Source organism: Camelus dromedarius, chromosome 36 (assembly GCF_036321535.1).
Source record: "Camelus dromedarius isolate mCamDro1 chromosome 36, mCamDro1.pat, whole genome shotgun sequence".
NCBI lineage: Eukaryota > Metazoa > Chordata > Mammalia > Artiodactyla > Camelidae > Camelus > Camelus dromedarius.
This window is the reverse complement of record NC_087471.1, coordinates 11,294,316-11,310,073: the sequence shown is the minus strand read 5'-3', so window position 1 is coordinate 11,310,073 and position 15,758 is coordinate 11,294,316. Positions and strand designations below refer to the sequence as shown.

Sequence of the window (15,758 nt, the reverse complement as noted above, 5' to 3'; positions counted from 1 at the left end):
TGTGCATCCTACTGTCTTTGCCCACGCCCTGCCAGCACTTAGCAAGTGTACTCTGAGTGACAGATGGTCGTGCCCATTGCATATCTCCTGATACGAAGGCTCATTGGAACACAGAAGTGTTCTTGCTACTGAAAGGTTCAATAATCATACAGCAGCTCACTTCTTGAGTACTGAACGTAGAAAGTTCTCTTCATCCCAGCTACGGCTTCTCTTTGACTTATTCAACCATGAGGGTCTTGCTTTCCATCCTTGGGGTACTTGCCTTGTTGTCCATGGTTCCTCAAGGTAAGATGGGGACCTTTCATTCCAGAGTTATGAAAATATAAGTGAGAGAGAATACAAGGTCTTCCAAGAGTCTGAAAATCAATTAGACAAGGGCAGGTTATACCGCGCAACAGAGAACGTGAGGGGCGTGCTCTAGCTGCTCAAGGAGTGGGGAGTTGATGGGAAGGACAACGTCCATAAGGTTGTGCCCTTCAGTGACTTAACCCGTTATAAACTCAAACTTGAGCGCTGTGTTTGATCTAAAGAAGGTGTTTACAAAATACAGGAACTTTGGGGAATTGGAAGAATGGAAAGTGGGTGGTAATTAGAAAAAGGGCCAGGATGAAGAGGCAGCTGCTCCTTCCTAATCTGTGCTTCCCTCTGACCACTGATCTGGGTGAAGGCTTCTTTGGAGGTGACGCTATGTATGGTGGGAGTTAAGGTGCCATCTTAACACAACCAAATAACCCATTATACAGTCATATTTATTGAATAATCAATCTAACCCTCCCAAATTTTAAAGCCACCAATACTATATAATTTATATATATATATAAATCTTTGGGCTTCTCACTGAGATTTATTATCTGTTGACTTATTTATCTTTCCTAATGCACATCTACCTTAGATCCCATTTTAACACCTTGCAATTCAAGATTTCCCTCATTGTTCTTGGTTTTTTTTTTAATTGAGATACAGTTCACCATAAAATTTACTTTCAAACTGTACCATTTCAGTGGTTTTCTGTATATTCATAAAGCTGTGCAATGATCACCAGAACCTTCCATCACCCCAAAAAGAAATCCCATATTCAGCAGCAGTCATTCCCCATCCTCCCCTCCCCTCAGACCCTGGCAACCATTAATCTACTTTCTGTCTCTATCAGTTTACCTATTCTGGACATTTAATTTAATCACACAACATGTGACCCTTTGTGTCTGTTTTCTTTCACTGGACATAATGTATTTCAGAGTGTCTTCATGTTGTAGCATGCGTCAGTACTTAATCCCTTTCAGTTGATGAATAGTGTTCTATCAAATAATACAATTTTTTGCTCATCTGTTCATCAGCTGGTGGACATTTGGATTTTTTCTAGTTTGGTTCTATTATAAATGATGTTGCTCTGAACATTTATGTCAAAGTTTTTGTGTGGACATATTTTCTTCTTTTTTTTAATTTTTGTTTGGGGTGAGGTAATTAGGTTTGTTTGTTTGTTTGTTTGTTTGTTTGTTTGTTTGTTTATATGGAGATACTGGAGATTGAACCCAGGACCTTGTGCATGCTAGGCATGCACTCTACCACTTGAGCTATCCCCTCCCTCTAGAGACATATTTTCAACTCTCTTGGCTGTATACCTGGAAATAGAATTGCTGTGTTAAATGGTTGCACTATGTTTAAATGTCTGAGGACTTGCCAAACTATTTTCCACAGCTTCATGCTTTATTGTACAGTCCCACCAGCAATACATGAGGGTTTCAATTTCTCCACATAATATTGTCTGTCTCTTTTATCAGTCATCCTAGTTAATGTAAAGTGATATCTCATTGTACTATTAATTTGTATTTTAATTTGCTGCTAATTTACAACATTAATGATGTTGAGCATCTTTTAAGTGTTTATTGGCCATTTGTATATTTTCTTTGTAGAAATGTCTTTACTTATTTTTAATTTGGTTGTTTTTTTATTACTGGGTTGTCAGTTCTTTGTATATTCTGGACACTAAACCTTTATCAAGGATAAATTTGCAAGTATTCTCTCCCATTGTGTGGGTTGTTTTTTAAAAATATTTATTTTACTGGACATTATTGTACCAGTGAATATGTCTTCAGGTTCAAGTTAGAAAAAACTAAGACTCAATTGGCTTAAACAATAAAGAACATATATTATACTTAACAAGAAATCCAAAGGTTATATGACAATAAAATGGACAACCTAGAAGAAATGGACAAATCCCTAGAAATGTACAATCTCCCAAGACTTAACCAGAAAGAAATAGAAAATACGAACAGACCAACTGTCAGTAATGAGACTGAAATCAGTAATAAAAACAATTGCCAAAAAACAAAAGTCCAGGACCAGATGGCTTCACAGGTGAATTCTACCAAACATTTAGAGAAGCGTTAACACTTGTTTTTCTCAAACTATTCCAGAAAAATTGCAGAGAAAGGAAAGCTTCTGAATTCACTTTACAAGGCCAGAATCACCATGATACCAAAACCAGACAAAGAAATCACCACAAAAAATTAATAAAGGCCAGTGTTGCTGATGTACATAGATGCAAAAATCATCAACAAAATATTAGCAAACCGAATTCAACAATACATTAAAAGTATCAAACACCAGGATCAGGAGGGATTTTGCCAGGGATGCAAGGCTCTGAATAGCAAAGCAGTTTTGAGCAAGAAAAACAAAAGCTGGAGGCATCACAATTCACGACTTCAAAGTATATTACAAAGTTACATTAATTTTAAAAGTATGGTACTGTAGTAAAAACAGACATGTAGAACAATGGAAAGGAACAGAGAGTGCCGAAATAAGCCCACACACACCAGGTGGACTGATAGTCAACAAGGGAGTCGACATGATGGAGAAAGGACAGTCTCTTCCACAAATGGTGTCAGGGACACTGGGTAGCCGCATTGCCAAAGAGTGCATTTATAGAGAAAAATCAATTCAAAATAGACTAAAAACTTTAAAAGGAAACCTGAAACTGTAAAATTTCTAGAAGGAAGGGCAAGATCTTTCTTGCTTCATGACCTTTACAAGATGCACTAGATGCGGACTAAGCATAAGCAGAATGAGCAGGACCGCGTCAAACGCAAAAGCCGCTGCACAGCAGAGGAAACGGTCAGCAGAGTAAAAAGACAGCTTGCAGAGAAGGAGGAAACATTTGCAAACCCTATACCCGATCAGGGTTTGCAAGTTCCTTACGAAAAATCCAAGGAACTCACACAACTCAATAACCAAAAATAATAATAACTTAAAAATGGGCAAAGGACCTCAATAGATATTCTTCCAAAGAAGACATACAGATAGCCAAAAGGAACACAAAAAGGTGCTCAGTAGCAGTTATCATCAGGGAAATGCAAGTCAAACCCACAATGAGTGATCACCTCACATCTGTTACAATGACTGTTACCAAAAAGTAATAACAATAACAGATGTTGGCACATATGTGGAGTAAAGGGAACCCTTGAACACTTTTGGTGGGAATGTAAATTGGAACAACAATTATGGAAAAGGGCATGAATGTTCCACAAAAAATGAAAACTAGAACTACCGTAAGACCCAGCAGCTCCACCTCTGAGTGTATGTCCAAGAGAAACGATGTTGAAGAGATACCTGTGCTCCCATGTTCACTGCAGCATTATTCACAACAGCCAAGACGTGGAAGCAACCTAAGTGTCTGTGAGTGGATAACTGGGTAAAGAAATTGTGGTATAAATATATACACACACACACATACATATATACACACACACACATATATACACATATATATACATGTATAAACATAACCGAATATTATTCAGCCTTGAAAAGAAGGTAACTATGCCATTTGCAGCCGTGTGGACAAACCTGAAGGACATTATGCTGAGTCCAGTAAGCAGACACAGAGAGACCAGTATCTCCACTTTTCTCTCCCGCATTCTTTTCTTTTTTATTTTTCTGGGAAAGTTATGTATTGCTGTTGTTTTAATTTATTATGAAATACTTCAGACATTAAAATATAAAAGTAAGTAATACAATATAACGCTTTCTCTTTTCAAAGCCAGGAGCTTTTTTCACGAAAGGTGCCCTTCAGGATACTATAACTGCAGAATGAAGTGCAATGCGGATGAATATGCAATTAGATACTGTGCTGACTGGAGTATCTGCTGCAGAGCGAGGAAATCTGAGTTCAGGAGAAAAAAGAAGTGATGAAAAAGTCTTAACTCCATCTTCCTCAAGCTCCAGGAAAGGAAAATAAAAATGTTTAAAACTCCCTTGTCTAAATAAGAATAACTCATATGATGGATAAAGGAAACTCATGGTAATTATATGTGTAGATGGTCAGGTTAAAGTAAATACTTTATAAAGGCGTACACTCTGCTTTCATGTGTGTACGTTTGTGTTAATTTCCCCAACTTGCATCCACAACCACATCATGATTTCATCTGTAGGGCTGTCTCCCAGCCCCACCACTTACTAACTCTTTGACCTTGGGCAATTTCTTTGGTCTCTCTCTCTGCTCAGTGTCCTTGTCTGTATCGTGGGGTAACTATAGAACCCCCATCACAGCATTACGAGGATTATGTGAGTTAGTGTATGCGAAGTTCTTATGCAGCACCTGACCCCACTGTAAGCTCCACATGTATTAACTATAATTTTATAAAACCAGAGAATGTGATCTTTTCTATAGCTTGTGTGAATTTATTGAAATATTCTTTGTGATCTAAGATAAAATTGGTATTTGTTAAAATTTCATGTGGTTTTGAAAATGAAGTATATTTTCTATTTATGACATATACAATCTTATATAAAAACAGTATATTTATGCAGCATTCCAGTAATCTAGGACTAGGACTAAGAAGATGGAAGAGATTCAGGGTGGAGTTCAGAAGTAGGGTTGACAGGATGCAGCGGCCCTACAATGATGTAATGAGAAGACGAAGCTACGAAAGATGATACTGATGTCCCAGAGCTGAGAAAGAGATGGTTAGCGATACAGCTCACTGAATTAGAGAGGCCAAGAAGAGAAAGCAGGCTGGGAGTCGGGGGAGAGCCAATAAAGAAATGTTTTGGCATAAAGGGGTTTGAGTCACGTTAAAACGTAAAATGCTGCAAGAGAGAAATGACATAACAACAGAATTGATTAACGAAAAGGAAACAGAACTTGGAGAACTGGAAAATTCTCAGCCTATCCATATTATGAAAAATGAGAAAGTAGTCAGCAGAGAACACTAGAGGTGTGGCCGACTTAGCTAGAAAACTATCCAGAAAAACAAGGAAATAATTATCACAGTACTGCTTTCCTGGTGCCAAGGAAAAGCGGGCTTCTGATTGGAAGGTGTTACTACATCACTTTATTTAAATAATAAAAAATCGGTGGAAACCAGCATTTCATAAAATAGAAAATAAGGTAGTGTTTCTATACAGTTTTAAATGGTGCTATAGAAAAAACCTTAAAGACAAGAAAATATGTTCAAAATATGTTCACGTACCGCTAAGTGAAATGTAACAAAATGTGTCCTTTGGGATAATTCCAATCTTTTTTTCCACTTTTTTAAATTGAAGTATAGTCAGTTTTACAATGTTGTGTCAATTTCTAGTGTACAGCATAATGTTTGTCATATAGATGCATACATATGTTCTTTTTCATATTCTTTTCCATTATAGGTTACTGCAAGTTAGAATATAGTTCCCTGTGCTCTACAGTATGAACTTGTTGTTTGTCTGTTTTATATATAGTAGTTAGTATCTGCAAATCTCAAACTCCCAATTTATTCCTTCCCACCCCCTTTCCCTCCTGGTAACTGTAAGTTTGTTTTCTACATCTGTGAGTCTGTTTGTTTGGTAAGTAAGTTCATTTGTGTCTTTTATTTCAGATTCCACATATGAGTGATATCATATGGTATTTTTCTTTCTCTTTCTGGCTTACTTCACTTAGAATGATGATCTCCAGGTCTATCCATGTTGCTGCAAATGACATTATTTTATTTTTTTCAAAGAAGGTAGGAAGAAAGAGGAATGACAAAGTGAAGCTTTAGCTCTATCTGCAATTATTTGTTTCTGTTTTTTTAAAGAGCATTTAACTTCAACATTTCGAAATATTTTTAAAATTTTACAAAACAAGTAAAATTTGTAAATAGAAATATACATACACTGGAAGAAAATAAAATAAAGGAGAATATTATGTAATTCAGATTTCAGATTGAAGTGGGACATCTTAAATTAGAAAGAAAACCCCTTAAAGGGATTGCTGACAGACATGACTACATTAAAATTTAAAACTCTACTGGACAAGAGTCATAAAAAATTAAGAATAGAAAGGCATTCCAGTAGACAAATGGGTAAAAGATATGAAGAACCAGATCAGCAATAAAATAAATACAATTAGCCAATAAACATTACCAAAAAAAAAAACCCTGTAATCTCCCTAGGCAATCATAGAAACAATTCTATCACAGATGACTTTTTAAAATTCTTAATTTGGTAAGATTTTTCTTAAAGGGTATTATTCAGTGCAGTGGACCTATGGGGAAATAAGTGCTCTCAAACCTCATTGGTGAGACTATAAATTGCTAAATTCTCTTAGAGACAATCCAACCATGACTAATAAAATCTAAAATGAACGTGTCTTGTTGTAGAGCAATTCCACTTAAGAATCTATCTCACAGGAGTAACAGCACACAGTCCACTAAAATATCGTGTGCAAGAAGATTTATTGCAGTGTCATTTGTAATGGAAAAAAATCTAGAAACTGTGTAATCAGACAATGATTGGCGTATCTATGCATTAAAATTATTCATCTATTGAAAAGAATAAGTTAGACCTACTTTAATTGGCCTGAAAAGATGTCCATGATAAATTGTTAAGTTAAAAAATAGCAAATTACAGAGTATGATTTTATTACTGGAAATAAAAAGCCATATATATGTGTGTATATATATATATATGAATGGAAAATTAACAAAAGGATACTCATCAAATTGTTGGCAAGCAAATCAATAAAGTTGGTACCTCACAGGGAAGGCATCACAGGTGAAGAGGCAATTATTAATATTTTCTTCGTGTACCTCTGTTATTTTCACCTTCTAAGTGGAGACTATATGTATAACAAAAATTATACATAAAATGTAGGTGATTATGACTATTACAACTTTGTAGGAGGAAAATTTTAAGAGAAAGATTGTCCAAGAAATATGTAAATTGTCACAGAATGAGCATACATTTCTCATATGAATTTAAATACATTTCTCTGCCTATTGACCAGGAACATCATGTGAAGAAAGATGAGTTCCTCCAAGAAAAAAAAAAAAAAAGAAACCTGTTGGTCCACATTTTTCTGTTCTCTCTTCCTCCTGAGTATAATCAGGAAAAAGGCCACCAAGCTGGCAGATCTTGTGTGCCCAGGTCAATGGCTCTCTTAGGCGCATAGAAATCTCTCAGTGCCCCCACGTGGGTTGCCCAGGGCACCATTACTCACTCCTAATGATGGTCTAATGGAGCCAGGCATCCACCTACACTGCTACTCGCCAGTTGGTGAGCTACTGCTCGTAGATGGATGTTACCAAGAGAAAAGACTCCTTCCTGTTAGGGACCCTCAGGGAGTTGGCTGGGGGTGCTTTGGCATGGTAAATGGCAGTGGTGCACCTTTTATCTCCAAAGCTAACTTTCACAGGGAGGATTTGAAGAATACTTCTGTGTCATTGAGCATTTCCAGGAGGACTGTCCTATAAACAGTCCAGCAGTTTCTTATTCAATGTAGCCTTATTTATTATTTACCATTCAGTAACACCTTTACATGGTTCTCTCTGCAGGGACTTTGCCATTCTATGGGAAGGCATGTAACTGTGCCTCCTAATTCATTCTGATACTTCTGCTGGTCCCTTCCTAGTGATTTCCTCTTCTGAGCCTCTATTCCAAGATCGCCAGTGAAGCGTTATGGTCTTTCTCACGTCCTGCTGCCCTACTTTTTAAAAAATCAAATCTTTGTAAAATTAAATATTTTCAAGAATATTTTATTAAATCAGTGTCATCCCTTTGTGGGGATAGAATATAAATCTTTAGTACCACAATAGGGTTAGGGATACAATAGTAAATAAGACACAGCTCTTGCCCCAAGAAGTGTACAGAGCAAAAGGAAAGGCAGAAAAGTGGCCAGAGAATTATGTCCCAGATCATATAGCGTTCCTAGTGTTATCAGTCATCTTTAAATTAAAGATTCCTGCCTGCCTGCCGTGTACTTACCAATGATCTTAATCTTCTACTAATTATTTCTGCTATCTAAAGCACAACTGAAAAGTTTACTGTTCAATATAAATATTCACTAGAAATGTGATGCTTAACATTTGGGAGACATAGACCACTTGGAGAAAATTTACTAAATACTTGCTAAGAAAAAATTAGAAATTTATGAAAACTCTACCAAGAAAAGAACTTACATAAGTAAGACAGTTTCCATTGTTTTGTGACTTCCTAATGACCCAGGAATCAAAGTAAACGTCCACATTCTGAATCACACAGAGCTTTTATCCTGATACCAAGTCAAATCACATAAAAGCAGGATACTAAATTATACTACTTTAGAACCCCCAGGGGGAAGTCCTTACAGATTATAGTTGAGTATTATTTTGCCCTTGACTTCAGTTTGGAACTATTGAAAAACAGTATCTACATATGGACTTATATTGGACTTTTAAAGAGTTATGATCAAAGACAGCAAATTATTTGATCAAGATCTCTTATGAAAATATGCGACATAACATCCTTTCCAAATTCAAAGATTTTAATGACGTTTAAAATTAAGGGTGTTGAGAACCGTTGAGTGGCAGAGTTGGGAACCTCAGAATTCCTAGCAGGGCTAAGGGCAGGCATTTCTCTCCTGAAGGCAGTTAGTTTGGATGGGAGGAGGTGACTGCTACTTCATATTGCAAAGACCGCAACACAAAACTTCAAAAAATGAAAAATCAAAGAAACGACACCACCAAAGGATCCCAGTTCTGAGGTTTCCTCAGACCGGTTGTGACTGCTCATGCTTCTTGCTCCCTCTTGTGGCAGAATTCTTAAGCTTTCGTGCCTTCCAGATGCTGCAATGCACCAAGCCAGCCTCCCTTTTGCTTCCCCAGGGCTGGCACTAAGGCTCCAGTCTGTGGTCTCTAGCTGGCCCACAGATTCAGGCTGGCTTTCTGCACATGCTCACTAGCCATCTTCCAAAGCTTGCCTTTGCCACTGCCATTGGGAACATGCACAAGGAGGCAGTCAGCTACAGGGCTGAGGTGCATGGAGGGCTAGGGGTGCCTGTGGACTGGTTGGGGGATGCACAGGTGACACACCCCAGGGGCTCATGGCTGGGCTTCCTGGTAGAATCTCAGCGCAGTTAGCAGGATCTGCATCCCCTTAATGTGCTCCAACAGTCTTGTAACCACCCTCCCGGCCTCTTTCCTCCCTCTAGTCATGCAGCTCATAATCCAGTATTCTGCTTAGGGTGGGTAGGGTGAGAGAGAAATGGGTCTCTGGAAGAATCCTGAATAGCGAGGGAAGCCAGGTGCTCACTCACACCTCACTTTCCCCCGCAGGAGAACCAGCCAAATCAACATACAAAGATCAGTTGTGTCTCTACACACTAACAAACTATCTGAAAAAGGGCAGAAGTAAACAATTCCACTTACAATAGCATCAAATGAGTAATATACCTAGAAATACATTTAAACAAGGAAGTAAAAGATCATTGCTCTGAAAACTATAAAACATTGATGAGAAACTGAAGGAGATACAAGTAAATGGAAAGAAATCCTGTGCTCATGGATTTGAGGAATTAATACCATTAAAAAGTCCATACTGTCCAATGTGATGTACAGAGTCAATGCAATCCTTAATAAAATCTCGATGGCATTTTTTCACAGAAAGAGAAAAAAATCCTAACATTTTTAGAGAACCACAATTATACCTCAGGTAAAGCTGGAGAGGAAAAAGTCATCAAGAACGGCTGAGGGACGAATTTATGTACATATATGCATGACTGGGACATTGTGCTGCACACCAGAAACTGACACATTGTAAATGACTATACTTCAATAATAAATATTTTTAATAAAATTTTTTAAATAAAAAATAAGTTAAAAAAGAATGGTTGGGGAAACAGATATGTTCATTATCTTGAATGTGATGATGGCTTCACATTCAAGGAAATGTGTGTCAAAATTTATCAAACTGTATACTTTAATATTTGCAGGAATTTTTTTCATTTACATCTCAATAAAGATTTTTTAATAGTGACAGTTTTTTTAATGACCTTGGTAAAATACTGTGTAGCTTTTAAAGATACCATTTATGGAAAGTTTATAATGGCATGGAGAATACTTACAGTATATATCACATTACAAAAGCAGGATCCATAAATACAAGCACATTAAGTTTATCACTATACAAAGATAGACTATTAAAGAATAAACTGGGCACAAATAAAACTTTCTTGAGAAACACACAGGTTGTCCCTGAGAGGTGGGGCTCAAGGGTGACTTTTCTTTCCTTGTAATTTTTAATATTTTATGAATTTTCTAAAATATCATTTAGTTTTTGTAACATAAAAGCCAAACAAAGTAAATTTTATTTATTTAAAAAAGAAAAAGCATATAATTCTGAGGTCTCCATTAGTACTTTTGGAAAATCCGGGGGTTGGGGAGCAGTGCCTTTGCCAGTAGCAAAAGCTGTCAAACGGGAAAGGGCTGTCCGTTTTTCCCTCACACAGGCATCGCCAACCCAGCTGCCCCTGGGGGATCAGTGTCGCATGTCTCCCTGGGGCAGATCGTACCCTGGACCAGATGGTGTGCTCGCTTCCCCTTTCTGCTCCCTGACAGCCTGTGTCAGACCCTGCCTCCAGCCTCCTCAATACACGCTCCCAGCCATGATGCCTCTCCTCATTGTGTTTGTGTTTCTATTCTTTTGGAATCCAGCGCTGACAGGTAAATGGGAATCTTCTGGGAGTTGGGGGCGGGGGGTCCTTTGTCAAGAAGACAATTTGTGCTAATCAAACCTATGAATGTTCCCCTTTCATTTTCAACATGGAAAAAGCATCAACCAGCTTTGATGTCAGCAAGACCTGGGCTTGAACCTTGGCTTTCCAACTTGATAGCTGTGCATCTTTAGGCGAAAGTCTGAACTTCTCTGAACCTTAGTTTCCTCCTTTACAAAAGGAAAATAATAGTAACACTAACTTCAGAGTCTTGCAAGTATTATATGGGATAATGAATGGAATGTGCCTATAGGTAATATATTCAGTACCTGAATTATTAGAGCTGTCACTATGTTTTCATTAGTAATACTCCACCCTGTTTTGCCTAAGCTGTTGTTTTATCTCTATTCAGGAACATATCTAGGTATAAGAGTCAAAACCAACAAATAATAATAACACAATTTGTTAAGCTTTCTAATTTACTGGAATGACTTGTAATTCGTTTATTATCTGTAGATCCCTTACGTACAAGGAGAAACAGATTTGGAACTGCCTGTTCCAAGAGAATCGACGAGCTCCGTGTGATATGAGAAATGTCTGATCGGGTGAGGCAGCAGTTAGGAGACATGAGGGATAACCAAGCTAGCATCACACTCTCACTTGACCATATCTGTTACTGACTTTAGAAATCTCATCTTGAATATCCTCTTCACTCAGTGTTACTGAATCAGTTCACATCCGTATGTTGCAAGGTCCTACTTAATTTCTCTTCCTCTCTTAAGGATTCTCCAGGCAGATGAACCAGATCTTCAGATAATGTGACTCAACAGGCTGGATTTAAGAATCCGTAGGATCCAGGCTTCTGGAAGCTGTTGATGGGACCAGTTCCACTATAGCGCATGGCAATGAATTCAGGGTCTCCAGACAGTCGGCAACTGCCCAGAGTCTTCAATACTCCCTTCAGTGCCTTATACATTCCTGTAACTTTTCATTTCCACAGGAACTTCTGGTCTCTTTATATAGACCATACACTTCATCTTCTTAGGCTTCCGTCTCACTGGCTAAGTACCCCTGACCCCCTTCTCTTTTCCTATAGGACAGTTATCCTCCAGGACATGATGGATAGGGTAACATGTTAACTCAAAATTTCTACCAATGGCCAAATTTTAGCAGCCTTTTCCTTTTAACACCCTCTTACACATGAAAATAAAGAAGCATTCATACTCTGATGATTCCATGGAGTGACATGTGCACAAAACGGTAAGCCCAGCTCAAATGCCGTGGGCTCCAGCCAGAGATCCCGTCTTCAGAATCAATTTCACCCTCCTCTGAACCCACAGCACTGCCTCAAGTTGCGTGCATTTCACTGGTTCCTTCTCTCTCATAAGTATTTTGTGTTTCCTTTTTCTGTCTAGACTGAAAATTCTTATTTAGAGTTTATTATCTGATCAGTTTGGGCAAAGTTCCAAGTTATCAGTTATCTTAGTCAGTGCAAACGGCAGGAACAAAATACCGCAGGTGGTGTGGCTTAAACAGAATTTGCTTTCTCACAGTTTTGGAGGCTGGAAAGTCCAAGACCAGCTGAAGGCCGATTCAGTGCCGGATGGGAGCTATCTTCCTCGCTTGTAGACAGCCGCCTTCTTTCTCCGGGTTCCACCAATAAGGCCACTGATGAAGTCCCCACTCTTAGAACTTCATTTAACTTTGATTACCTCAGGCCCTATCTCCAAGTACAGTCACATTGGGGGTTAGAATTTCAACATATGAATTTGGTGGGGGACAAAATTCAATCCATAGCACTAGTTAATTTTTTTTTTTCGGTTACAGAATCAATCATTATGACCAACTCTCTTGGAATCCAGTTTGACAAAAATGGAAGGACCAGCCATTCTATAGTCCCAAAAGGTCTATCGAGAATTATCTTTCCATTTATTTTCTTTCCAGGCTTGAATCCATTGTATTCAGAAATGCACAAGAGATGTTATGAAAACGGTACCTGCAGATTTGAGTGCCACGTAAGTGAGATGTTAGTTGCCTACTGTAAGTTTCAGCTGGAGTGCTGTATCAAAGGCAACCCTGACCCCTGACGTGAGAAGCCAAGAAACGCCAATCAACTTGCAAGTCCTTCTCATGCCTCCGTCTCTCACACAGCCAGGGGATTTAAACTGAACTTTGGCACTGGGATGTGCCCCCAGCTGTTGGTTTTTAGCATTTCTTATAAGCCATCAGAACTTTAGAAGCTTAAGATCTTGGATTTGAAAAGCTGAGCCGCAGCTAAGGTTCTCATGAAAACAACTTAGAATATATTTTCTCACTTCAGAGCGATAGTCGTGCTCTCCTCAAGGCCTGTTTTCCTCTCTGTTCATAGAAAGGATGTCTGTATCATTTGTGGAGGCTTCCAATTACAGAAACATCTTTCTACACCCAGGCTTTCCCCTGTCGTCCCTTCAGCTCCCCATTCACCTTTTCTTTGAGCCTCCCATCTGGAGAGGAACAGATCTGCCCTTTTGACCTTGTATAGCTCTCACATGGACCACATCGGCAAGACTTAACTGCAGGCCGGCATGAGTCTTGACTGAATCTGACCCTGCAGTTCTTTTTGAAACCCAAAGGATAAAAGCCATGTTATGATGGGTGGCCACAAGGCAGGGTCTCCTCCACCTCCCTGGTTTCAGGGAGTGAAATCATGGAACTTTCCACCTCAGCCCCCTTCAGGTTGAGCTATAAGACCACTTGGCTACGGTTTGGAGTTGGGTCCTCAGCAGCCGAGAGGCATGCCACCTCCACTGCCCATCCTCTGGCCCTCTGGCTGGGTGTCATCCTGTGGCCGCAGGAGCTAACACCTTGCTGATGATGCTTCACTGTGTGTAGGTAATAAACTGTCTAAATCCATTTGGATTCGTTGTTTTCTTTACAAAGTCGTGGCAGGTAAGCCTAGCAACTTCTGTTGGGTGTTGGCTGTCCTACTGACGACTGTGACAATGCTGAGCGTCTGCCTGGCTGCTCACCGCCATCGACCCATGTGCAGAGGCACGAGCGAGTCTGCGTGTGCTGCTCCGGGTGGGGGTGCAGCGGCGGAGGGGGTGGATCCGGGTGTGGAGCAGTTTTCTCCCACTTCCGTGCTGAAAGCAGCTTGGACTCTAATGATTCTGAGGGGAAGGGGTTCTAGCAGCAAATATCCAACCGCTGATCTGGCACAGGGCTGAGGAAACAATGCAAAGTCCTCCCCACTGCAACTGGGAAAGGTTGAAAAGGGAACAGTGGTTGAGAAGGAATGAGGTGTTGTAAGGGGTTCTTCCTTCCCAGACACTGTTCAGCCTTTGATAAATTCCAGTGCTGGTGGCGTTAGGGACAGGTGGTTGCCAGAGGGGAGGCGGTGGGGGAGACCAGTGATATGTGAGGGAGATGAAGAAGTGCCAACTTCCAGTTAAAACATAAATGAGTCACAGGTATGAAATGTACAGAGGGCGGAATATGCTCAGTAATTATGTAATAACTTTGGTGACAGATTGTGTCTAAAAGTACCATGGGGAGCATTTTGAAATGTACAGACATCTTCAAATAAGGAACCTGAACAGAAATTGGCCTGGGTCAGTCTCTGCACAATGACATACCTAAAAGAAATTCAATTCTAAGATTCAGATCCTTTTTAAAAATAATGTATTTATCAAATCTCTCAGTAAAGCAACAAAATATGGAAGGGTTTGGCCACAATATACAGCAAACTTCCTTCAGAATTCTTTCTGGGTTTCGCTCCCTGACATTCCGCTCATCCAGTGGCAAAAACTGCACTGTCTAAAAGTGATACCTGGGGTGTGCAGACTTTGTAATAGAGATTCAGAGGAGCCTCAGGGGCAGGGAAAAGCTCTCCCTTTAGGGAGACTCATTTTTGCTCAGAGCTGACTTAAGCAGTGGAATTGATGTCTCTTGATTAGCCAAGGAAGCTGGTCTACTAGGATTGACCTGTTAGAGATTCAGAGATCACAAGAATCAGAGGTAGGTTTTAACCCTGCTTTCTCCTTTGGCTCAACTCATCCAGAGTCAAGCCAGGGTAGGGAGTGGGTATAGCTCAGTGGCAGAGCATGTGCTTAGCATGTGCGAGGTCCTGGGTTCAATCCCCAGTACCTCCATTTTATTTTAAAAAAAAAAAAAAGGGGGGGTTAGAGCAAGTAAAAGCCACTGCTTCTCTAGTGCTTGAAGTGACTCTCTTCCCCACTAGCTTCCTGCGACCGTAAGCCAGGGAGACAGACATCCTCCTCCCCTTCCCTTCTCATATCTTACAGGGTGGTAGAATGACCCGTGTGGTTTCAGCTTGTCCTGTAATCAGCTATGATCAAAACAATCAGGGATGGCTTGCTTAATTAGAATGGAATTCCATAAAGAGCAGGATTTGGGTTGTCTGAGGCTTTCTATTCTGGAACACTTCTATAATTCAGGATTTGAATTTTCAATCTTGTTGGCTTGCTTAAGTATCGGAAACCCTCATTCACTTGTATATTTGCTTCCATTTGCAAAACATGTTCTTCTGGGTCAATAACTGTGAATTATGTGCTTTACTCCAAGGAGGAGTTCATTTTCTTTTCCAAATTAACTACATCTCTGCACTTCCTTCAAGTATGAACCGCATAGGCACCTCCCTTGAGTATGAAGCTAGCTGTGAGGTTGCTGTATCCTGCCTTTATTATGTTGTGGTACGTTCCTTCCAGCTTGCTAACAGTGTTTATCATGAAAAGATGTATTTTGCCAAATGCTTTTTCTATTGCTGTTAGAATGATCATATGATACTTATCTTTCATTCTATGAATTAGGCGTAACAGATAATTACCTGGGCATGTTT

The 15,758-nt window shown here is 39.5% G+C and overlaps 2 protein-coding genes across 2 annotated transcripts; both read left to right on the top strand.

Annotated features, from left to right (window-relative positions):
• Positions 1-227: 227 nt before the first annotated feature.
• On the top strand, positions 228-4,340 carry LOC116149859 (beta-defensin 43-like). The gene is made up of 2 exons (XM_031442062.1): positions 228-285; positions 4,037-4,340. Exons 1-2 carry the CDS (start codon positions 228-230, stop codon positions 4,183-4,185), a joined length of 207 nt encoding a protein of 68 aa, XP_031297922.1. The 3' UTR covers positions 4,186-4,340.
• Positions 4,341-10,873: 6,533 nt separating this feature from the next.
• Positions 10,874-13,008, top strand: DEFB134 (defensin beta 134). Its single transcript, XM_031442094.1, has 2 exons — positions 10,874-10,931; positions 12,866-13,008. The coding sequence occupies exons 1-2, from the start codon at positions 10,874-10,876 to the stop codon at positions 13,006-13,008; spliced, it is 201 nt and encodes a 66-aa protein (XP_031297954.1).
• The last annotated feature ends 2,750 nt before the right edge of the window (positions 13,009-15,758 follow it).

Bases quoted from the DNA above. Each gene is read 5' to 3' on its own strand.
- LOC116149859 (XM_031442062.1), top strand. From the start codon at position 228: ATGAGGGTCTTGCTTTCCATCCTTGGGGTACTTGCCTTGTTGTCCATG. The intron at 286-4,036 runs GTAAGATGGGGA...CTCTTTTCAAAG, and splicing joins GTTGTCCATGGTTCCTCAAG to CCAGGAGCTTTTTTCACGAA.
- DEFB134 (XM_031442094.1), top strand. From the start codon at position 10,874: ATGATGCCTCTCCTCATTGTGTTTGTGTTTCTATTCTTTTGGAATCCA. The intron at 10,932-12,865 runs GTAAATGGGAAT...TTTTCTTTCCAG, and splicing joins TTGGAATCCAGCGCTGACAG to GCTTGAATCCATTGTATTCA.